General features: G+C 35.1%; 1 protein-coding gene across 6 annotated transcripts in view; it reads left to right on the top strand.

Annotated features, from left to right (window-relative positions):
* LOC123694186 (supervillin-like) overlaps nucleotides 1-26,332 on the top strand; it is a 147,167-nt gene that overhangs the window by 59,297 nt on the left and 61,538 nt on the right. For 5 of the 6 annotated variants that reach the window (XM_045639533.1, XM_045639535.1, XM_045639534.1 and 2 more), the window contains 8 exons: nucleotides 7,730-10,124; nucleotides 12,138-12,607; nucleotides 13,099-13,368; nucleotides 13,599-13,778; nucleotides 14,053-14,388; nucleotides 15,276-15,406; nucleotides 17,030-17,575; nucleotides 18,369-18,475. In XM_045639533.1, coding sequence (XP_045495489.1) covers nucleotides 7,730-10,124; nucleotides 12,138-12,607; nucleotides 13,099-13,368; nucleotides 13,599-13,778; nucleotides 14,053-14,388; nucleotides 15,276-15,406; nucleotides 17,030-17,575; nucleotides 18,369-18,475 — 4,435 coding nt within the window. The remainder of the gene's footprint in view (nucleotides 1-7,729; nucleotides 10,125-12,137; nucleotides 12,608-13,098; nucleotides 13,369-13,598; nucleotides 13,779-14,052; nucleotides 14,389-15,275; nucleotides 15,407-17,029; nucleotides 17,576-18,368; nucleotides 18,476-26,332) is intronic. The other variant, XM_045639536.1, reaches the window with a different exon arrangement.

Raw genomic sequence — 26,332 nt, 5'->3', positions numbered from 1 at the left:
TAGTGTGTATGTTATACATAACAGCAGTATTTGAAACGTAGAACCGAGCGGAGAAGGAAAATTGATAAGTACATGTTTTTTCCATGATTGAAATGTATGTATAGCAATTTGTACGAATGTTATTTAGTATATTTTCCGGGAATTCGATTTCGACGTTCGAATTTTATCTCAATAATTGTTTTTCCAAGGATTTTCAATGCATATACTATATGCATATAAATGATGTTGGTTACGATATCTGTAGGGAAATTATATACACAGTTCATGTGACTATTCAATCCATACTATCTTTAATATATATAAATCTCGTGTCACAATGTTTGTCCTCAATGGACTCCTAAACCACTTAACCGATTATAATAAAATTCGCACACCATGTGCAGTTCGATCCAACTTGAGAGATAGGATAGGTTTTAGCCCGGAAATCCCTCGGGAACGGGAACTATGCGGGTTTTTCTTTTAAAACGCGGGCGAAGCCGCGGGTGGAAAGCTAGTAATATTACAAGTGATAACTGCGTTAAAAACAACCGACTTCAAACTTGCACTTGCAAAATTTACAAATACCTACAGACAAAAATGCTCATAAAATAAAAACTACTGGGCCTATCCGAATAAAATTTTTATGGGACCAATTCGACACCATCCCGCATCGAACAAAAAAAGAATCACGTAAATCGGTTCAGAAACCTCGGAGTAATCGGTGTACATACATAAAAAAAAAAAAAAAATATATACCGGCCGAATTGATAACCTCCTCCTTTTTTTGTAGTCGGTTAATAAATGCGAAAGTAACTCTGTCTGTCTGTCTGTCAATTTGCATGAAATTTGGTATAGAGATATTTTGATACCCGAGAAAGGACATAGGATAGGTTTTATCACGGAAATCCCACGGGAACGTGAACTATGCGGGTTTTTCTTTGTCTGCGCGGGCGATGCGGCGGGTGGAAAGCTAGTTTATAATAAATTTAATTAAGAGGAATATCTATTCAGACAATAAAGCCATTGAAGATTTACCTACATGAGATAATTTATGCCTATAAATAACAGTATTCGAATGCGATTACTAAAGATATTATTCAATCGCTATCATGTTTTCCATACGATAATGTGTATAGAAGTAATTATTGAAGCGTGGTTTAGGAGGCGTTAGGAGTATGGGATGGAACGTGATACACGTGGAATGCAGTGGCTATAGAAGGTCAATCCTACACCCTGTGATTGTATGGAAATAAATGCTATGTTTATGAAAATAGCTGTTTAATTTTAATTGTTTTATTAATAACTTTATACGAGACGAATAATATAAAACTACATAGATTTCTGGCAGCGAGTAATCGCTTACGAAAATTGTTGATCTTTTGTTTATCACTGAATAGTATAAAACAAAGTCGCTGTCGCTGTTTGTCCGTCCCTATGTATGCTTAAATCTTTAGAGAACGGGGCGGGCGAAGCTCCATGCGGAAAGCTAGTTTTATAATTATAATCAGTGTAAAATGAAGGCAACAATATAAATAATAAAATTAAATAACTCAGGCCCCGGAACCACAGACACAATAGAAAATCTATTGTGTCTGGGACCGATCAGGCCGCTTGGGGCTCAATGGGTTAAAAGAAAATTGTAGGTAATACAATAATTAGACAATCCGTATATCTGCATGCGGCTTGATATATCCTAATCAAGGTAATTAAATAATTATAACTTCAAACTAACAATGCAACCACACTTCTAAATACTCTCGGAGACAAATCCATAGTTTCAGACAGGGAGGCTAATTTATATAGTTGTGAAGTTTCTATCCAATTTCCGGCTTCATCAGACCAGCATAATAATAGTTGTGCCGAATTGTAACTCAATCAAAACAATAGGTACACTAACTGTTAGAAATATAGTTTTTCTGCTGTGTTTAATCGGAGTTTTCAAAAATGTGTTTGTTAATCGCTACGCTAAGTACAGCAAGATAAAGGGTGACAAAATGTATCAGATATCAAATGAGCTAAGTATTTCAGACAAGCACTTACATTAAACATTAAGCGAGCGTGGGCGGATTATTATCTGGCGCGTGCCGTTTGACGAGCGGCGCCCACGCTGACAGCTTGCGATTTTTATACATAATCTCCTCTTTACTTTGATTGAAAATAATGTGCGGTTTATGTGATTGTATTTTGTAAGCCTGAAAAGGCAATAAGTAGAAAAAAAGGATGTTTCGAATGGTTTAATGCTGCGTTAACTAACACGTAACTGTAGTAAAAAATAGATTTTTAATTTGGTCACATGTTTTACTCGTAGTGCTTTGCTATTTTTATATATTTATTGGTATAGGGAATCCAAAATTGGACACTGGTGTAAAATAAATTTATATTTAGCTGTAAAATCACACTCGCTCAGTTCTTATCGCTTTTGCTGGTGCAATAGCTTATATTTACAATGTCTAGATTTATAAGAAAAAGAAATGGAATTATCAAACGATTCTTTTACTAGCCGCGAAATTAGGGATCATGTGTGACTCGGTCTGGATTTTGAACTCGAGATCAACGCACGCTTTGAACCTGTGACCTCACATCATTAGTAATATTATTAGTAATTTTATTTTTGATAATGGATTGGAAGCGAGCCTAACCACAAATTGGATGAAATGTTTATGATGCGCGTCTAAAAGGTTTTTGATTGCTTTAAAATTTTATTAATTGAAATCACGGTGGAATCGATGCTTTGAAATAATTTTCCAGCGCATCTCAAAGTAACTAGTTTTGTGATTTAGATCGAGTCTATAAGAAGTTGAATATTATTTTCTTTATATCTTCATTCACTGAGGTTATATTTTTTTAATTACTCAGATTAATTTTGCACATCTACGTTATTTAATGTCTAGTTTACAACCCGACGTATATAAATGTTTTGATGTAGTTATCTATAGAAGGTAATATACTGGAAACATAAAACTGCGTCCTGTTGGATGTGCTATATATTTTTTTATTGTTCACTTTAGCACTAAAGTCGTAAACTGGGGACTTGTCGCAACGCTGAGCGCTTCCGTACTTCAAGCGTAGAAGTGTCGTTCAAAGAATAGCTACTTATGGAAAACTTTAGCTTAATTTTCATATACACAGATAATTTGATGGTTCAGATATAACTTATAAGTATGTTATTTAATGTAGTAGTGTATGCTTCTTATAATGTGTACTTTACTCCTCTAGGATAAGTACCTACATTATCTATAAACTTTAGCAGAAAATTCCAATTATTTGTTAGATTCAATATTTTTAAACGTACAAGTAAGTAAGCGTTATTAATAAAGAGATCGAACACCTAAATAATATTTTTAAAATTTATAATTTTTTTCTTCAACTTGTTAACTTTCATTTCTTCAAATGTCAATTTTTCCATGAATATCGTCGATTATACAATTTCTTCGAATCGTAAATCAGAACTAATTTTTCCATGATTGTTATACGTTTCAGCACAGTCCCGGGAATCGTAATGATCCCATCCTTGTTCAATGCTTACAGGTTGCCATGGTTACCAGTTTGTTGGCACAATGCTTCTTTATTTGTATCGAAGAAATGTTTTTATGCGGATGTACTGTACTCCAAAGCTCTGACAGCGGAAATTACAAGTCTAATTGCTTACTGAAAATAGTATCAAAACATTTTGTTATTACCTTTATAAATACTTTAATTATTCATAGGGGAATAGTTAGTAAGTCTGGTGGGTATACATTATACCTATTATTTAGTCTAGTTTTCATCAAAATTCTAGTGGTAAGAGGTGTTTAAATTTCTTTTGACTTAAAAGAAATAAAATAATGTTTTGATTATTTTTCATACTCCAAATCAAGTTTTATTGTCCTGGCATAAATAAATGTTACACGTTTCGCTTCGCTATCACAATCTATTTCTTTTTTCACAAGTTTCAGACCAGTATAATATTATACTTATGAGTTTTCTATTGTATTATCTGTTTATACCTTTGCGGCTTTGGTCCTGTTTTCAGATATTTATGACGAGAAGTTTCTTCGATATTACTAAAAGTTTTGTACAACGAAATCTATAGAACCGCTAAGTGTTCTTCAAGCATTTCTGCAAGTCATTTATTGCAAAAGTTTTCGTCTTATATTGTGTGTAAAATATTCTTGGGCCACATTTAATATGGACCACTTGTATGCTAAGGTACAAATTTGTTCTGGAAGCCTTATGTTTGTTTTTATTATCGAAGATGAACTTCATACATTATGTTATTTTATTTAAATTGATGCAATAGCTTTTGTTTAAATCACATTAATAAGCAATTTGTGTGAACCTTATCTTTGTTTGTTTGGTAAAAAAATAGACCTAGTTTTGTACGACAATTTTCTTTATTTTCACGTTCCAGTTTATTTTCCAAGTACCTACAAGTTGGATGACGGTTATTTTAAAAATTCAAACGCAAAATGCTTAAAATGGCTGTCGACCTTGTGACCTTGTTTTCCTTACGAAAGTACCTATTAAATATAACGACAATATAAGTGCCACTCCATGAATAGCTAACAATAAATGGTTTTGAACTACATCGCGTTTTTAACAACGATAATAAGTTAATTCGTAGAATCGGAAAAGTTGATTAAGAATAATTTTTGTGTGTTTAATATATACCAAGGAAAACGTTTTTTGATCACACCTGCCTATAATAACTGCCAAATTATAAAACTGTAATAATTTGGCAGTTTATGTTTGTATGTCCTACATAATTTTAGCAATAGGTGGTATATCGCAAAAACTGAAATTAGGTACACGAAATTGATTTTAAAACTAATTTGCTAATGCGTAGCCACTTACTAGAGTCCCACTGCGGGGGTTTCAGTTAAAACTTAATTTTAATTACGGGCTTATCTGTATAGGAGACAGTGATTACGCCGAGAAGTTAAGTGTGGGCGGGAAAAGAGCTAGCGTGGTTATAGACTATATAATATATATTTTTATTCTGCGGTAATAAATGGCATTCTAACGTTCGTATCAAGTTCGTATACACTTGGGATAGGGTAACATGTGCTTTTGATGCTGTCCATGATGAATAGGCAGGTACGTCGTATTATGTATTGTATAAATATTAAATATAGATAAATAAATTACTATTGGATATGATTTATTTAGATTGAAAAGATAAGATTGAAGCTTCTTTTAATCGTAACGAGAAGTTAGTTAATAAAGATAAGACACATGAGATTAATAATAATAAACTTGCATCTTGCGAAAATAAATTCCAACTTAACCCCATATATTTACGACCAAATAAAACTATTGAATTTAAATTATTGAATCACTTGTTTATTTTAAATCGAAACTGATAAACAGAAAGCATTGTAGGCATGTAAAACTTTATGTAAGAACATAAAGTTGATGTCAAATGTTAATTGACAATTAAGTTTACGATGTGCTTATAATACGAGTCTGCTGTTTATGTTGAAACATGCACGTGTTTACATATTTCGATATTAAATCTACCTAGTCATATTGTATTTGTATTTAAAATACAATACATATACCATAATATATTAAAATGAATCCATAACTTATCGTAACTTATAACGACCACGACGAAAGTTTAGTTATAGAATAAAAAAAATAATTCCAAAATAAAAGTTTTCGTTTGACAAGATATAATCGTGTCAGCTAGTATGCCGATAAAATACATGGAAACATTGATCGAGAACAGTGTCAGATTTTGTGTTTCACCCGAAAATGTCGAAGGCCTCGCCAATTCATTTATGAAAAAATCAACAGATCCAATATCCTTTGACACGACGAAACTTCAAGAGCTGTATTTAGTGTTTTGGCTTTTGCCTTTGTGATATCAAATTGTTTTTGTATCAGCATCCCGCCCGTCATGTTATTGCAATGCGATCGTTTGATTACAAAGCACTGGTCGATTCGTTTGTACGTCCTGTCACGTCTGGATATTTTCGAATATTTTTCTTCAAATATTTAAATTGCCTTTTACGTCGAAATTTGTTTCTAGAATGTACAGGGGTGTTATACCTTTTATTTGAATTTAATGAAACCTTAAATTAATAAAACTCGTTGGAATTGAAAAATAAAAGACAACAATAGTTTTCAATTTAAAATATACTTAGTACCAAAGAAGACACCTAAGAAGAATATGTATTCTATATCAATGTCAAATTAAAACGTAGAGAAAATTACTTTAAAATTCCAATACTCGACAATTTCCAGTGCTGATTCAATACATTGATGAAACTTTCAACAAAAACATGTATAGATTAAACATACCCACATGAATAAATCACCAAACCAAATGTACCGTATTGCTGACCTATGACATTACAAAATAAAACGAATACGGGTATACGAGTTATTCCCCATCGCATACTCCGCATAGTTCGAAATAACCGGTGTTCAATGGATTTAGACTTAGAATTTGTGTCATCCAGCATCTCTATTGGGAATATTCCTGTGTATTCTGATGGGATTCAATTTTGCTATGTATTGTAGAATACATTTGGTTGTACGGTCGGAATGTTGATTGGAGTGTTAGCGTTATAATCAAAATGTTCGCAATGTACTATGTAACTGCGGTTGGTGTAGACTGTAGACTGAACTATAAGACTAACTGGTCAGAGAGTAGGTACTTTATTGTATAGTTTCTGTACCAGTTTGATTAGGTAGCTGCACTGTTTGAACTTTGGTCTTATTTAGTTTGCAGTTATGCACCTTATTTTTTAGTTTATTAATGTGCCCTGTGGCTATGTCTCTGCTATGCCAGATAAAATATAGAAAATCTTTGTTGATAAGTTCGATTGAATCGCTATCTGGTAGAATATTTTTTATTATAGATACCGATTGCGAAACCATTTCAAAAATAACAGATAAAGATAGATTGCTATGGGAAAAATAAAGATAAAATACTTGCATAGTAAACGTCATCACTTTCTCTGTATGAATATCTAAACTAGTTGAAAACTTGCTTGAAATATTTTTATTTAACACAGTAGGATAACACATGTATATTATGTAAGGGAGCATTATGTTAATGAGTACATCCGTAACTATTATGAATCTATACATATAATAAATCTGTAGAAGGGTCAATTCTGTTCATTGAAAATATTGAAAAAATAAATAGCAGGGGGTGTTACTGGATCGATACCAAGCCCAAATATGTGTTAAAAAAATTTTTGTCTGTCTGTCTGTCTGTCTGTATGTTCAGGCATCACGTGAAAACTAACGGTTCGATTTCGATGAAACTTGGTATAATTATACCTTAATATCCTGGGCATAAAATAGGATACTTTTTATCCCGGAAAAATACGTAGAAAAAAAATAAATCGTAACTTTTCTTAATTTTTCCGCGCGGACGGAGTCGCGGGCGGAAGCTAGTTTATAATATATGCTTTATTGATATTGAACTTGTAAGTCATTGTATTAGTAAGTCACGTAGTATTCTTGTGATTTATTGTAAACATATTATTGAAATAGATAGATTTGCAATCTAACCTTGTACATGGCTATTGTATTACACAATGCGACCCGCGTTACTCTGAGATCGTTTACAATAGCTTCAGTGACCATATCGCGCGAAACTGTACATTCAGTTTATGCAGTCACTGAACCTGTGTCGAACAATGCTAGTAAACAGGTCAATAGCTTCCTCTTCCGCCTAGAATCTACTATACTTTAAGTATTAGTATAATTTATATAATTCGCAAAAATAAGATGTCTTATTTCTTTGTTACAGGAATCGTCACAAAAACAAGAAACCGGCGGTCCCTAGAAGCACCTAACTCCAAGACTGATACCTCCTTACCGTCTTCCAAAATTTCTCCTAAAAGTACTTTTAGTTTAACATTTGGTATAAAACCATCAACGAATAAATTAACAAGTACCACTGCCCCTCTTAAAACTCCAGATAGAAGACGTAGTTCAGAAATTGGTTCGAAACCTAGTTGTATACCTCTTTCTAAAAGAACTCCGGATAAAATTACCCGTACGTCTACTTCACCTATTAAAGTAGAACCGTTAAAGGATTCACCGAAAACTGACACCGCGCATACGAAATTAAGAAACGAACGGTTGAAAAATAGATCTCTCCTAAAAAGCCCAGAAAAGGCAAAGAGTGATTCTGAAAGTAACCGTAACGATAGAACACAACGAGCTCAAAAGAATTATGAAAGTGCTAATGAAAAGTATCATAGTTCGAAAAAAAGACTGACTAGTTTAAATAATTCTATGAGAGACAAAAGTAATGCTAGAAATACGTCTAGTAAGAAACTTTTAGATAATAACTCTCCTATTAATTCTAAAGGTAATACTTGCGTTCAAGGCTTAGAAAATTCTTCAGACTCTAAAAGTATGTCTACGCTTCATGAACCTGTTAGAACACATGCTAGTTCTAGACTTTCACAAGAAATGGATAGTCTAGCGGCATTAACTAAACAAACATTAGATAGAGTTAACAAATTGTCAAATAATTTAAATAGCAACAAATTGAATGTTAACCCATCTGAATCGAATTTTAATACACTTTTTGGATCAGGACCCTCCGAACAACAAAATAATAATCACACATTTAACTATGGCCTCATTCCGGAGAAACCTGTACAAAACAGAGGAGTAACGGAAAGATTAAAAGATATAGATGCGGCAGCTCAGAGACTGATCGACTTTGAAAAGCAAAGTGCAATGTTTTCTGATCTCAATAATGATTCGTCTAGTCAAAATCGCCGTCTAGATAATTCGTCGACGTCTCATCTTACGCCTGTATCTATATTGAAGAGAAAATCAATTCATGAAGATACTGCTGCTACTAATACCCCAAACAATTCTATTGCTTCACCGCCTGTTACTTTCTCACCTAACGTCGTTGAGCCACGTAGTTGTCGATCTGAAAGCAGGCAACGTCAAGGAATCCTTAAGAAACGTCGAAGTTTAGATGAGTCCCAAGTTGCAAGACGCAGATCTTGCAGTCCGGAAGTCTCATTCGCAGACGACGGTTCGCCAGATACATGTAAACCAATCCTCAAGAACAGACGTTCATCGTTGGAAGATGTAGTCCGTAACCGGTCTCCAGATGGCCAGATTCATGGAATTTTAAAAAGAAAAATGAGCAAAGAAGAAGAACACGTCAACGATGATGTATCTCACGGATCTCCGGAACCACACGGGATCTTGAAGAGAAAATCGAATTCAAGTTCAAGTAGTAGCACCACATCGTCTCATGTTTCAATCGCCCAAGCCGTGCTGCTGGCAGCTGCGGGTGGAGCTGAGATTATAGAACGTGAGGAAGACAAAGACGCGGTGCGGCCAATACTTAAGAAAAAAAGTTTTTCCGAGGAAAGACCCTGTCTTGACGTTTTACCTTCAGATACACCGAAACCAATATTAAAAAAGAAATCGACAGATCACGACGATTACGACTTAGAGCTTCCCAAAAAACCTATATTAAAAACATCGAAAAAATTGTCTGGTGACGAAGGACACGCTTCTAGTTTCGATTTGAGCGAAGACGACAGAAGCTCCCGCAGGCCTTCACTGCTCAGATCGCGAACATCCGACCATTCAGGCTCCGAATGTGAAACGGCGGTGAAACCGATATTAAAGCAAAGAGGATCTAGTCTCACTAGGGAACGCAGCCAATCCCCGCGCCCACGGCTGTCGTTCTGCGCTGACAACGACGCTAGTACTAGTGTGACTAATTTCAGTAGCGAACCGAACGACTTACTAGCGGCTGGACCGCGGCGAGTCTTAAATCTTTCCTCTCCCTCCGATGAAAGTTATCCTAGTGCAGTTGTTAGACGACGAAACCTTCGTCCCAAAGCGAACCCACGCTCTATGAGTTTAGTGTGTGACGTCAATGAGGAGTTATTGTCTATATTAAACAATCGTAGACGACAAGTCGACGAGAATTTAGAGAACGGTCCTAACGAACTGTGGGACAGGAACGAAACAACAGACGAAAATAGTCAGAAACAATTCCCTTCCATCGCATCGAGAATTAAAGATATGGAACAGGCTCTCACAAAGGACAATTTTCTGCGAGACTTGCCATCAACGTCGAAATCCAAAAATAGGGATAAAGAACGCTACAAAACGCAACCTGTAACCATTGATGAGATGCGGTCAGTGACATCCAAGTGAGTATTTGTTTCTTTACGTTCATTAACAGTTATCGTACATAAATTACTCACATTACACCCGGTAAATTAAGCGTTAAAATAGGCCTCAATTATTGTTTTTTATGACTAATATACCCCAAGAATGTATTTTGTGCAAGGGTGATTGTTCTTTATACCGGTTGTTATAGAGGAGTGAAGTGAATTTTGGCAGTCGGCCATTATTTTGATGAGTGAACGTAGCGTGGGCCGATCTTAAATGTTAAAGCAAGTTCTAATGTTTTGTGCCGTTTACTCATTTGTTTTGTATGCTCTCTGTACGTTTCGCGAATATTCACATACACATTGTCAACTTATTACGTTTATAAAGTAACTTGCGTATTCAATTAAATAGTTACATAAAAAGCTTCAAGTCAATATAATGATTATCATTATCCAACGCGCAAATTTATGAAGGGAAACTAAATAATAAATAGTAATTAAAAATACTGTATTATAGGTACATTATATCAATTAATTAGCTCCTGGTGAATTATTTAAATATGTAGGATAATACAAAGATTCCTAATAATTCTTATTTGCTAATTTGTCGAATGTAATAGATAGAAAACGTATTTTTACTAATTAATTACTACAATGATAATTAAAATTACATTGGAATTGTTAACACTGATTTAAGAAGTGGCATTTAAATTTAATTGTTATAGGAAGCTAATTATCTGATAGGTAATAAAATAAATACCAGTAGAATTATTTTTTGTAAGTTTTAAACATTTTGTAATCCAAGCAGTGATAAATCCAACAAACTATTAAAATCCGTTCATTCGTTGAGTGATAAATGGCGTACAAACACGATTTTCTTTTATTTGCGTAAATACCTAAATTTAGTTTTACATATAATAATTAATTAGGAATAGAGTTTTTGCATCGCACATCCATTAAATACTTGTTAATCGATTTTAAAATCAATGCGCCTGGTGCTAATTTTGCGTACTTCATACGTCTGACATCATCAGCATTGGTTCAGTTTACTGTTTGAATCATTTTCAGTCTCGATAGCGCAAGGATTAAAATTGTACTGCATATTGTTTTGTGCACTTTTATTGTGAATTTAAAAAATATGGATCAATTTTTAATAGACTGGCCGACGTTTGAGTTGTGAGTAATAATAACAAACTTCAATAACAATCAGACTAAATAATTTCTTTAAAATTGTATATTTCCGTGTTCTTCTTCTTACATTTGTCAACCTTGAATTTATATATTCCAAAGACAGTAGACACATGATATAAACAAATGAGATATTAATAATTGTCCGTGCAAATGCTTCCAAACGCCTTTCTCGACGCGTTCCAATCTATCTTTGTGCACATTTTATTGTGTTTGCCACCGAAGGAACAAAATTAAATGTTCTATTACTGTTCAGATCGGCTAATGTAATCTCGTTAGTAATTAACCAGCTCTGGTGTGTCTCTGGTACTCGAGTCGGCAAGTTGATGACGGAAATACGCGTTCCAGTAGTTACTGGGTCAACAACTATTTCTGGATCTGTTGTGCTTCACAGCACGCCGCCCATACTTTATAGCGGGAACATCTGATGCGTTTGTTGCCTTTTTTTAATCGTGTGTTTTTACTAACAACTCGCGTTAATTCTATAAACAACATTTATTTTGAACGGTAATTTAATCTAAAATAACAACTGACGCGTTTCCCTTTTTTAGATACGTTAGAATGAAATAACGGAATGACATGCTAGGAAAATTGTATTTGTGACTATTGGTAAAATCGAATAATCATTTATCAAGCGTATTAAACCATTTGATTTATGACTTCCCGACGACTCGCGGACTTTTATACTTTGGGTTATGTTACCAATAATGTCAAACTTCTCCAAATCGATATGTCGGCGTCGTCAGTCCAGATCACTCACGCTATAATTCATCGAAATTTATGAAGGTGAACTAACTCTACCACCCTCTCTCTCTAACGAACGGCTGCGTTCTACATTAATACGTTTCTTTTCTCATTTCGCAGTTTGGAGCCGGGCCAAGCGAGTTTTCAAGCGTTCGGCCCCGCGGGCTGTAGTTTTCCGACCAATTCCGTCGAGTCCGGTGCTCCTTTCTCGAATAGGGGCCCCTACATTGGGGAACCCGTGCGGGACCATTTCGCAGACCTAAAGTCGCCTCCTTTCAGTACCGGTTCCTACATACCCAAGTTTCCAGTCGTCAACGGTGGCTCGGAATCGCCAAACTCCAAAACAGACAGCTTTGGAGAGGCCTTGTTTTTAGATTTTGAGAAGATCGCTGAAGACGCTGAAGGGAACCAGACGCTCGATGAAATAGAACAAGAAGTGAATAAAGTTCGCGTCGCCTTGGACGAGGACAGCCGCGCTCTGGAGGAGGACGAGAGGAATCAAGCAGAAGCGGACAACTGGAGTCTGAACGTATCCTGTGATAGCGGAGTATATAACAGAGCTTCATCTCGAGATTCAGGACCTCATTCCGGTGAGTGTGCGCTTAGTAACTATAAAAACAACACATGTTCAAAATAAATTTGTCGTCTCCTTACTTCATGTATTGAAAACGATTGCTGACTTATTTAGCACACGCCGAAATGTAACTGTTACAGTGTAATAAACATGTGGAAGCGATCAAGGCGGCCAACTTGCATTAGCTTGATGTTTGTTTATGTTGTGTTTGGTATATTTAGATTTGTATGCGCCGCAATCATATTAGGACAGTTTGGAAAATAAACTTCGTTCAGCCTCGCCGATGTCTTTCAGTTATTTTATTTGGGTCAATGTTGGGTCGTGTTCATTGTCAACGTTAATTTTTTGCCGTCGTTGATAATGTCATTGATAATTTAACTTATTTACAAATTGTCAATGCTGTTAGGTATTTTTTACGATATTTCTTGTATGTGAAGCGATCAAAAGACTTGTTGTATGTGTTGATGAATTTCCTTATAATTCAATTCCGTTTAATTAACGTTACAGGTGAAGAGTTGGGGCTGATAGAAAGCCAGGAGATAAGGGAAAACCACGCGGCGAACAGCAGTCAGGAGTGGTCTCCGTCGTCAATAGAGCACGGTCTGATCACCATGAACCGTGAAAGGAAATCCACTGAGAACGAAGCTTTACGCAGCCCTCAAGAGCAAAGGAGTGATGATGAAGAAGAAAATTCAGGCTTCGCCCTTGGTCTCGTTAAGAGCAACAGTGTTGTGGCGCGCGCCAGCATGTGGCAACAGTTGCAGCAACAAGCCAAAGGTATTAGTCATTGCTTAGACGAAATTAGCGGACTGCTTATTGCGTCCTTCTTGTATTTGAAACTTCGAAATTTGTACTGTTTTTAACTATGATTTTTTGTTTGTTATTGATGTAAAGTTGTTCTAAATGTGTTTCAAATAATTTTATTACGTTTCAATTATTTTAAACTGAGACACTTTATTTTAAAAAGTAGCGGCGTTGTTTTTAATAATTATTTTTTATAATTACAGGCACGCCTAAGCCGCTTCTACGGCACAGTCGGTCGAAGATAAAAGATGGCCCACCAGTTATAGAGCGGTTCAAAACACAAAGTATCGAACTGCAATCACCGACTAAGATAGCTCCTAAGGAAGGCTTCTCTCTTTCTCAGTCTAAGAGCACAGCCAACGTGTTAGACAGAGATGAAGATGGTAATAATCTAGTTATAAGCTTTTTGTATTTATACGTGTTTCATTTCAATACTTTAAACTTTTATATCTCACAGTGAATATTTTCAGTTAGCATAGTGACATAAGAAAGAATTAAAGGCATGTATATTGCATTTTGTACCGACCGAATCGGCTTCCCGTCTTTGATTGTCGGCTTCTGTTTCTTTTTTGCATGTCATCGACTCCACTATGTGTATGTCCCGGGCTCTCACACTGCACAATATAATGTATATACGCACAATTTCACCGGTGGCAGCTAAGTTAGACGACGACGATCCGGCGAAAATGTCCCTCATGGAGAAAATGAAGATGTTCAACTCGAAGTTGACCCACAAGCCCCCCGTGGCGGGTCTCCCGCGGCCCAAAGAGGAACGAGTCCCCAGAGCCTCCAGACTGCGCACGATGCCGGTTCTCTCCAGCCAAGTCCAAGAGGCGATGGAACAAAACGAAAGGCTAACCAAATCCCTCACACACGAGGACGTGCCCAGAAACCCCGACTTCCAACTGAAGATGGAGTTGTTCCGTTCCGCGAGCGCTAAGAACACGTCGTTAGAATATCTCATGAAGCAGAACGCGAAGTTTAGAAGTTTAGGTCTGATTTTGTTCATTTTGAGTTTGGTTTTTCGATATTCGCTTGCCGTTTCGCTTCCTGGGTTCACTAATGCCGATTAACCGGCGAGGTAAGTGGGCGGTCCGTCGGAGCATGTGCACGTTTACTAACACGGAATAATCGAATTCTTGCTCTAATACTATATTAGTTGATTTTCTAGTTGTTTGATGTGAAATAACATAGGAAGTTTATGAACTAACGCATGCCCCGTTGTATTTCTTCACCGTGTTCGAGTGATGCAATAGATGCGTGTTCAATAACCAATTTAATATAAATCTCTTGAGTAATATTTATTTTAAGCGCTATGGAGTCATGGGTTCACACGATACACATTACTCATGCAGTATTCTTTTAACTATTAAAGCTATGGCGTGTTAGATACTAATACTTGGGTACAACGTTGTAAATATTTGCTATACGAGTGGACTGAAGCAGTGTAAATATGTTTTATTGTTAGTTTTAGCAGGTATTCATATCGCTATGTAAAACTTGTAATGGTTTACGTTATGAGTGGCGCTTGCATTTTTGAAATGCGAGTTCTATTCTTCGCTATTATTCATGAAAAATAATACCATAATTTTGGACATTTTATGGTATTATTTTTCAGTAGAGATATTTACAAAAGGGGTATTGTGAGTTGGTAGACTTGAATTAATTTCAAAACGTGTCACAGTTTTCAATTATTATCATTATGTACAAACTACAGGCTACAACTTTATCCACATATACGAATTATGTAATTTACGTGTCTTATTTATAACAAGCTATGATTTTTTCGATATATCAATCATCATACACTTTCCACGTCATCATAATCAATAAATATACAATATTCATTATGTTATTAATAAAATAACAACAAAAAACAGACCTCGACGACGACACGCCGTCGGAACGTGCGCAGCGCATGATCACACCGGAGGTGCGCGGGATACTCAAGTGCGGTTCCACGGTGGTGCCTTCCAAACCCAAAACCTTGGCTAAGGGAGAGAGCTCTGAGGTAATGTGCTGTTTATTTTTGTTTTGATTAACTTTGATTAATTGTACCCTGTTTTTTACAAGTTAACAAAGTTTACTACTTATACAATTTGGCAGTTTGTTGCTAAATTTTGTGATTTGATGCATACTAAAATTAGTATGCAGAAAACTAAAATAATACACGCATTTAAACTGCTACTACTTTGTGATATAATATGCAAAATATTATGTCCTTTTAGATCTGTAGATGTGAACAGAGGCGGCTCGCCCTAAGGAGCGCTGGTGCAGTGAACTCCCATAAATAATTATAATAAAATCATACTCCTTAATTTCATTATTAATATTAATTATTACTATTTAAAATCAATCGTAATCGTAAAATACTACTGGCAATACCAATGAATATATCCATCATTCCATCATTCCATACACCTGTAGGTATAATACTGTATTATAAAACGCGCGTAGCGGAGCGCTCACGATTGCGCTCCAATGAAAAAATATTTAGTACATTTTCTAATACGAAATCCAATAGGAGTGAAAGAGATAGTTTTGTCAGAGTCCTGCGCGTGAAACAGAAGATTTTCTATGAAAATATAGCAAAATTCGGAGCGCCGCGCCGCTCCCGCAAACGTTGCCGGTACGTTTATACCGCGTGCCCGGGCGCCCGTAAACAAGACAGCGATTGCGGCTTGCGCGCGACGTTGCCACTCATACATAAACAAACACTCTAGTCAACTTGCACGCGCGCGAATATGTATACTTATTCGGGAATTTTCTAATTAAAATCATAAGATACGTGTTGACTGTTGAAATAGCCTGTAGTTATCAGTATTACTTGTGAGTGTTAAAATGGACAATTATAATGTGGCGTTCATTAAAAAGTGTGTTAAAACGTTACAAATTCGGCTTGAATTGAAAGCTAAGGGACCGCCACGGCCTGAACTTAATTTACGCAAAATGTACGACAGAAACAAAAACATATACGCGTGTGTTTAAATCCGAACAATATGTGAAAACACCGTGGTTGTGTGATTGTGATGAACATGAAAGCAACAAAATATTTTGTTTCCGTGTCTTTTATTTGAAGCGGGCAAGCCGGCGGAGGTGAGAGTGCTTGGACTGAAACGGGCGTTGACGACTTAGCTCATCTTTCAATCAAGATGAAAAAACATTCACAATCTCGGTAGGTACCATTTGTTGAATGAACTGCAATTGGCGTCTATCGAACGACAAGACATTCGTAAAGCATTAGATTCCGCGTACCGAAAGTCAATACCTACGCGAGTTCAATGACCGTGTCGATGAAAACAGACATATTTTACGAAGGTTAATAGATTTTCCTTTATAAGTAATTTTTTAATTAAATTGTACTGCTTTACACCATGTAGGTATTTTCAGTGTTTTATTTCAAGTGAACACCCATAAAATTTTGCACGAGCCGCCTCTGGATGTGAATATAATATTATCTTTCAATGAATTACGCAGTATGAAAAATTTTGCACTTCCATTGAATCTGATGATCTTGAACTAACATTAGTGTAAATATTTTGATTAATACATAGATCTTTTATTGCAACCAATATATTTCATTAGTTTTTAAGATTAAAACTTGTTAATATCACTTGATATGTTTATTCTTCAGGGCCTAAAAGATGAGGGCATTGACAGTTCATCGGACGAGGAATCCGCGTCAGCATCAAGCGTCTCATCATCAGAGAAAAGCTGCTCCTCATCAGACAGTTCCGACGAAATACCCGGTCCAAAGCCCAAGCGGTTCCAACGAAAGAACAACAAGCTCAGATCATCCAGAACGGAATCTGATCTCAGTAATTACCAGGACCAAAGGAAGATCCAACTACCAGGAGCCAATGAATTCAAGGAGCGGCTCAATCAAGCGAAAAACGCAAACGTTAAAGTGCCAATACTAGGCAAACTAGGCCGAAAACCGTCTGACGCTAAACCAGAGGAAGACAAATATAAAAAGTTCGTGAAGAAACTGGATGAGCCAATACAGTTGGCTAAATTGCGGCGGCCGATGGAAAAAACTTCGTCGCTAGAAGAGAAACCGCCGGCGTTGAAGATTTCATCTATCAATTTAGCCGCCAAGAATAAGTTTTTTGGACTAGAGGATAAGAAGGAGAAGAATGTGGATGAATTGACCGCTGCTGTCAGGAAGTATATTGCACCGGTAAGTTCTTTTATTGAAATAAATAAAAATAAATAAATAATAAACTCTTTATTAGCAGGTAGGCAATATTAAAATTAACGATTTATGTACTTACAATCTACTTAATCTAACAACCTACATGCTAAAAGGATTGCCGCTCAGATTTGATGTAGTTATTTATTTTGAACACTTTATTCTGCTGCAAACATGACATTAAAGTTTGAACGTAGTAAAAAAGTAGTAAACATAGTATTTTATTGTATAAAAGAACGTATAAAAGCGATTCAATATTTATTTGTCATGTAATTTTGCTTGAAAATAAGTTTCAGTAAAATACGTAAACTAGACTCAAAAAATAAGTGTTATCAGCCTTTGTACTTGAGTATATTCAGTTTTAATTTGTCTTTTCGTACATCTCTAATTCACAAAACTTCTTTAAAATAAATTACCATTTTTATTCCGTAATATGTTAGTACGCGTAAGGCGGGTTGGTGGAAAATGTGAATATTAAACAGCTTCCCGTCGTAAAATGACGTAAAATGATGGATTAACTCCATTATCCATACTAATATTATAAATGCGAAAGTAACTAACTCTGTCTGTCTGTCTGTCACTCAATCACGCCTTAACTACTGAACCAATTTGCATGAAAATTGGTATAGAGATATTTTGATACCCGAGAAAGAACATAGGATAGGTTTTATCCCGGAAATCCTACGAGAACGGGTTTTTCTTTGAAAACGCGGGCGAAGCCGCGGGCGGAAAGCTAGTTTAACAAACAAATTTGTTATAATTGGCCTTTTTTATTTATTAGATGAGCAAATCAATATCGGTGCACGCAATGGAGGGTGCGTCTGGTAGCGACGGGGAGAGCAGCGGCGGGCGGGAAGTGCGACAGATTAACACTAGGGGGCGACACAGGTGCGTTTTAAATTTTATTTTATTAACCGACTTAAAAAAAAAGGAGGAGGTTATCAATTCGGCCGGTATATATTTTTTTTTTATGTATGTACACCGATTACTCCGAGGTTTCTGAACCGATTTACGTGATTCTTTTTTTGTTCGATGCGGGATGGTGTCGAATTGGTCCCATAAAAATTTTATTCGGATAGGCCCAGTAGTTTTTATTTTATGAGCATTTTTGTCTGTAGGTATTTGTAAATTTTGCAAGTGCAAGTTTGAAGTCGGTTGTTTTTAACGCAGTTATCACTTGTTAGAGCTAGCGCGCAAGAGCAACTTTTGTCTCCGCAACTATTTTGTCTCTCCCATCAACTCTATGGGGAGTTGCGTCGCTACGTGCGCGCACTTTCTTACTAGAATAAAGTTGATGGGAGAGACAAAATAGTTGCGGAGACAAAAGTTGATCTTGCGCGCTAGCTCCTATATTAATGTAGGATTTAGACTTGATTTTAGGTTGTTATTGTGTCACTTATAAAGGCGATGTTTTATGCCAGGTGTTGGTGAAAAACAAAATAAAAAGCTTAATAATCTATCTTATAATTTAGACTATCTAAATACACCAAAGCAAGGCTATACATCAAATCAACCTTTCGAAGTAATAAACATAAAAAATATTATGCATCTTCTGGTGCAATTGAGTAAAATATACCTTCTCAACATATCCTGTTAAAATAGAAATTATTTTACTCTACTCACATGCCAATGAACAATAAGAAATCGTGTTTATAATTTCTACATATAAATTATGTTTGAAATATTCTAAAACGATGTCGACACGAAGAAATAGAATAATTGGACTCCACTATTACGGCTAATTATTATTTGCAATCGAATTGAAAATTTTTGAAAACAACTAAAATACGTTGAGAAATGATTACAATAGAGGTTTCTCCGCAATTAGTTATATTAGTACAAGGTTGTATTACCTCATTGGACAATGAAATAAATACTATGATATAATGTGAATCTTGAGATGGTACAATGATTGATGGTATTAAGTATTTATCCGTAATATCGTGAAGAATTTATATGTCTCTTCTATATTAAGTAACAACTGTAACTGTAACACTTCTAGTGTTACAAGAGTTTATGGGCGGTGGTGGTGGTGGTGGTGGTGGTGACCACTTAACATTAGGTGGCCCACCTGCTCCTTTGCTTGCTCTGACATAAAAAAAAGTAATGAATTGCAATTTCAATTCGTCATGGAGTAACTTGTGAACTGGTAATTTTATTGTTTTCAATTTTTATGTACAAGTATCTTACGGAATGAAAATTTTAAAATTGATGGAAACTTTACGATAACACATGTAGGCATATGGATAGAGTACTATAGTTTTCAAATGGGATAAATATTGAATAATTAATAATATATTTTTAAATATCTACGTTAAAGAGAATTTGCTGCGAATCCTTAAATAAAAAAAAAAAACTATCTATACCTAGCACCTACTCGTATTAAAAAGTTTGATTTTAACGTAAAATGGTTACGTATTCCGTAGACAAAAATATGCTTTTTCTGTAATTAAATTCTACACTTTTTAGCGGTATTATAAAAAAATAAGTTTATTGATCTTTCTATCTATTCTATTATATATAGATTTGTGATGCTGCGTCGCGTGAAATTCGTTATAACGACCGACTCATTAAATGTAATTTCACACTTTTTGTTTTCGTTTCACGGTATGAAGTATTGCTAAAATTATTGTCATAATAATTTGTTATAAAACATAGTGATTTGAGAAAAACAGTTTGATTTCTTTGGTTCTGTAGTTGATGCGTGAGCGTAAAATTGGGGGATATGTTTTAAAACCAAGGAAGAGAAAAAATAAAAATCTAAGACTTGAAATAATTTTATACTTGAAAGAGATATGATGTGCCTTACTTACAATATACGGAATTAATTTTAATATTATTTTAATATGAATTATATCTTTGCTATATAATATGACAAAAAGTTAATTAATTATTATTTTAAATATATGTACACGCTTTTTGTAACTCGATCTGATCAAACCTATCCTTACATCTTACTAATTTCATCAATCTACTAAACTATAACAACCATATTACATAGGCACATTACGTACTGCATATTCTCTATTTGTATGTCATAGACAATTTATTAAACCGCAGCAATACGTGAACGCGACGTTAAATCGATGCCGCAACGCTTCACGGTCCCAATTTGTGAAAAATATGATTTCAGTCTAATATTTTCACTGCGATTCGATGTCGCAACTCGTAATGGTGACTCTACATTCGTGCCGCGAAACTTCGTGAATAAGCGTGAACGTGAGTGTGGATGGATTTCGCGATGATCTGCTGCTGTTTCTCGATCATAGTCGGTATTTTGTCCCGCGTCAAGGGATTCGCGCCTCCTTCGCGCGGCTTTTTTATACGTACGCACGTACATTCAAATTCGCGGCCCAACGTAGTGATTTTGGTGGTAAATGTAATAAATATGTTATGACTATTCAAAAGTGCGAATGAAGTTTAAATTAATAATAATTAAATGTTTGAGCATCTATGAATGTGGAGAATACGACTTGTGCGGTGAATTCGTACCATGAATTCGAGCGTGAATTCGCGGCACTAATGTGAAGCCGCCTTAATATTTTCACTGCGATTAGATGTCGCAACTCTTAACGCTCGCCTGGTTTAGATATCGGATGTCTGTGCTTGGCGAAAGCTGACAAATCGGTAATGTTTTGAAATATTACAGCCGCAGTTATTTGCATACAATGTTGATGTGCGATTTGGAACTGGTTTTTGAATGGTCATGTTTATGATAGGTGTATTATTGGGTTTGTAGCTTTTTGTAGATGTGAGAAAGTGCTAAATACTTGAGTAGTGACGATGTCGAAGAATTTACGGTGATACATACATGGTAAACAAAACTCATGGGCTAAATATGATATTTTTCAAGGAATATTTGTCTAAAATAAAATATAAAGGCAAGCAGAATTATTGCTATTTTTTATTCAGAGATTAAAATTTCAGAGGGTTGGAATATGGGATTATGAGAGTCTCGTCATAAAGCTAGTAAAATATAAATACTTTCTATAATAGTGTCGTAATACTCTCAGTTTCACCATGAAACAAAAAACAATTGTGTCCAATCATACAGTGCAGACACCATAAACCTGTTCTCGAAGTGTGGATGCAATCGTAATATAATATATCGGTAGGAAGTGAGCTTTCTCCGCGCGGGATTACCGACGTACGTTATGATTCATAAAGCATAACCTATTGATCATCTGTCGACTGCTACTGTTGTGTGAAGTTGTATTGTGTTCGTGATACATTGCGGCGTTTGTATGGATGACGATGTATTGGAATGATAAAGTTACAAATGTAAGTAGCGATGTATTGAAATGTGATTCTGGATGAGTTAGTAGTCACTGTTATGAGGATTATAGAGTTGGGAAAGCTTTCTGTATTGGCTGTTTATTGATTGAAGAATTATTATAGTTTGATGAATAATTGTAAACGAATGTTTAAGGTTTATCTGCCTATTTATCTCCTGGTTTATCTGCATGTTATTTCATAATTATTGAATCATGATCGATCTTAATCGTATTTTAATACATTACTAAATATTATTATTTCATTTATGAAATGGCATCCGATGTTTGATACAAAATTGCAAAGTATGTATGTATACGACCAAATTGTAATAACATAAACATTCTAAAATTCATGCTGTTCTCAATCCGGTTTTACTTGTATACTGGTTAATTTCGTTACATAATTTTCCGGTTGAAAATTAGCAATTTTAGGGTCTGGTAATTTCGAACGTGAATTTTACAAGTGCATGCAATTTGAGAGTTAACGGTCTGCATGGGGTGTACGACCTCTGCAAATAATACGTATTCACTCCATTGATACGTATATATTTTAATTAAGTATACAAGACCATAAATATAAAGTGTAATTTTGTAATATGGTAAATAAAAAATCGGTAACAAATTTCACACTCATTAATTAAATATCTAACTATATCTACACTAGAAATATATCTAAGTGTTAATTTATAATTTGGTATAAGTATTCAGGGTGTCCCACTGTTGGTATACTAAGCTCAATGGAGGTTATAGTTTTGCATACGCTGGGTACGTAAAAATTCCAGACGCACTTTTTTTCAAACAGATGAATTCTTAAATTTCTTTCAAATTTATTTAGCAAAAAAAATTTGACATAATTTTGTTGTTTAAGTATTTTTTACGTGATCAGTGTATGCAAAACTACAAAGCCCTTCGCGTTGAGTATACCAATAGTGGGACACCCTGTATAAAAAATAGTAATTAATTTCACACTCATTACTATAAATAGATTAACACATTCCAACGTGAAAATCGGTCGCACTGTCAATTAGTCATGTCAGAGAATTGTAAGTGAAAAAACTACCGGAGTCGGTAGCGCGCACGCAATTCGACCAATTATGTACGTTACACAATGTGGCCTACAAACCCAGCTTGGCGATTATTGAAATATCGCAACTGTTTACCGTACCATCTTGATAGGATTGTTCTTAATTTTTGTTTGAATAAGTATGTGATTTATTTACCAAGTGTATCAGGTATAAGTTAAGATATATCTCTAAACATTAACATCAAATAACTAAATTGTTGGTTTATTTTGCTTGGGATGAAAGATGCTGGATTTATTATATTATGTATTCACATTTCTCCTACATATATGTATCAGAAATATGAGTTTAATAAGAATCTCGCGAGGGGTAGGTAATTCTCCTTATTCGTTTGTATCATAATAATAGGCTGAGGCCAAGGACGTTGTTTTTACCAGTTTGAAGTATTCGAGCAAGTTTTTTCTTTCCTACAAAAAAAGATATGAGACAGCCAGTTTCCACTAATTTTAATTGGCCAAGTAACAGATCTTATTAACACATAAATGGCATCAATTAATATAATAAGGTTAAAAAATGACACATAAATATTTTTAAAACTAAGTGACCTTCTTAACATCTGTTGAAAACTGTTAATTATAATCCGCTTAAAGATGAGAAATATTACGATGTGACGATAACAACTACATACATTGATCGGTTCAATGACCACGGGATAAAAATATGCGTAGTCTAAGAGCGTGACATGCTTTTGTATTTGATTTTTTTAGTTCTGTTAGAAAAAAAAAAACAAATGGATAAGTATACAAAAAATAATGCGTAAATTGTATGATATTATAATTTGATAGCATACCTACTATGAAATAATGTGAATTACTTTGTTCTACTTTCATAAACTTTTATCGATGCGACAGTGTGTTGTTGTTTTATTGTAACAGTAGCAAATTTAACGCGCCAAATAACGGCATCAATACATTTTACGCCTGAGAGCGTTCCGTTACAATGATTTGACTATTGATTCTCGTCGTCATGGTAGACGCATCGACCTACAGTGCACGGGCTGGCCTGTATTGAATTAAAAGGGTCTGCTTCCGTGGTAAAAGAAAAAAGTATAAACGAGAACTTTCTCACAGTTTTTATAGACTGAACCGTTACGTTTTTTGTTTCTATTAAAGTACTATTTACTGTAAAAGTACAAAATACATGAATTTATTCATGGTATTTCTAGTTAAATATTTTAGATTGATAATAGAGAGTAGAGCTAATAATTTCAATGTTTGAAAAAGTTTGCTATAGATGTTGCTGACTGATACTCTTTTATATTTTTTCTAAAATAATAAATCCCGATTCAGCGAATAAGTATGTATGAAAATACTCATTTATATTATTAACTAGTGGTCCGCCCCGGCTTCGCCCGTGGTACATTTTTACGTTTTCTCTCCATAAGAACCATCCTCGTACTTCAAGAAATGTAATAAAAAAATAATTAACGAAATCGGTTCAGTTGTTCTCGAGTTATGCGCTTACCAACACATTTTGCGATTCATTTTTATATATAAGACTAGCGGTCCGCCCCGGCTTCGCCCGTGGTACATTTATACGTTTTCTCTCCATAAGAACCATCCTCGTTCTTCAAGAAATGTAATAAAAAAAGAATTAACGAAATCGGTTCAGTTGTTCTCGAGTTATGCGCTTACCAACACATTTTGCGATTCATTTTTATATTATAGATTACTTATGTAAAAAAGTTATCTTATACAACAGCGTCTCTAGGACTAAATTAGTGAAAAATAAAGGTCACAGACGGGAAGCGCAATCGAGTGGGAAGTTATGAGACAGTAGTGTTCGGATTGGACAAATTACTGCCTTGATTAGCACTTGTTTCCAATGCGATGACTTCGCTAATCTTTATTACAAGAATGTACGTAATACGTATGAAGGAAAGTGAACATTATGTCAATTATAAGACTTATGTTTTCTTGAGACTTGCAGATCCGTTTTCTTCTACTGAATTGAAACTTGGTAATTGTAGTGTTTATTTCATTTCTACATAATCTTAGTGAGGAATAACTTCTTGAACACTAGCTTTCCGCCCGCGGCTTCGTCCGCGTAGGTACGGCGTAGATAAACTCAAACCCGCATAGGTAGTTCCCGTTCGTGTGTGATTATTGGAATAAAACCTATCCTATGCCCTTTCTCACTGTCTCCAACTATCTCTGAACCATTTCATCCAAATCGGTTCAATGATTGAAGCGTTTAAGAAAAAACAGACAGAACTTTCGCATTTATTATAATATGAAGTTAGGATTTGACATCATTTCATGTACCTATATTATTATCGTAGTACTTATGTATAGGTACCTAGTTAAAATCTTTATCTACTTAATAAAAGTGATATTAGTTGTTAGTTTAATAGTGAATTAACGTATCAAATGGTTACACTTGTGAATACAGTAATAGACCGCTTGATAAGAAAACGTGGAGTTGAGATTTATTACTACAGATTGTATGAGTAAGTCGTATCGATACATTGTATTTATTACCTTCATGTAAGCATTGAAAATTTAACCTTAGTACATGCTGTACAGTCAATCTATAAAGATTTGTTAGAAACTGTAATATTCGATCGTGTTAGTACACTAAAATATCATTTAATTCATACTCACTAATGACACAAAACCTCTGATAAGCATTTTCGCTTTTCTATCCTCGTACTTCTAAGTTTTTGCATTATTAGTTATAAGCTATTTGAAACCCTTTTACTTTCAACACCAACCACTATTAAATATTCATAAGCGCTAGTACTTGAATAGTTCTACTTCCGTATATTCATACGTATCTATGCTTTAGAATCGCACATCTCACCATAGTGACAATAACAAGGCGACAGTAAGCTTTCGTTCGGTTCCGATATCACCATATAAAGGTATAGGAAGTTGTTGGCTTGTACAGGCGACACTTGTGATTTACGTCATTTGATTTTATGCAATGCGTTATGGTTAGGGAGCCAGGTGCAAATTTGGTTAATTATTTCCTCTCAAGAGATAATTCGTCAGACGCATCAGAGTATAGTATTATAAAGCCTCGTGAACGTCAGCTGGCGCTCGGTCGGGGGGGTGAGCGGTTGTAGCCTCCCACGCACGTAGGAAAAAAAAATACATTCATTCATTTCCTCTCAGCTAAAAATTTGTCAAATTGTAGCTAACCCAATATCTCAACGAAAAAAAATAATCAGCTGGTTACAACATGGTGTATTATACGTCAGCTGGTGTCTCGAACATGAAAAAAATAAAATTATTTTCCGTGATTTCCTCTCAAACAAAAATTTACCTGATGATAGCTTATATGTAACTGTGGATATATATATAGGTCAGCTGGCTGTATCTTGGTGGAAAAACCGTCAGCTGATACTTTGAAAGTTATTACATAGGAGTTAGACAGAAGCATCTATT

Source organism: Colias croceus, chromosome 9 (genome assembly GCF_905220415.1).
Source record: "Colias croceus chromosome 9, ilColCroc2.1".
Taxonomy (NCBI): domain Eukaryota; kingdom Metazoa; phylum Arthropoda; class Insecta; order Lepidoptera; family Pieridae; genus Colias; species Colias croceus.
The sequence above is the reverse complement of the archived record's forward strand: the minus strand, read 5'-3'. Positions and strand labels throughout refer to the sequence as shown.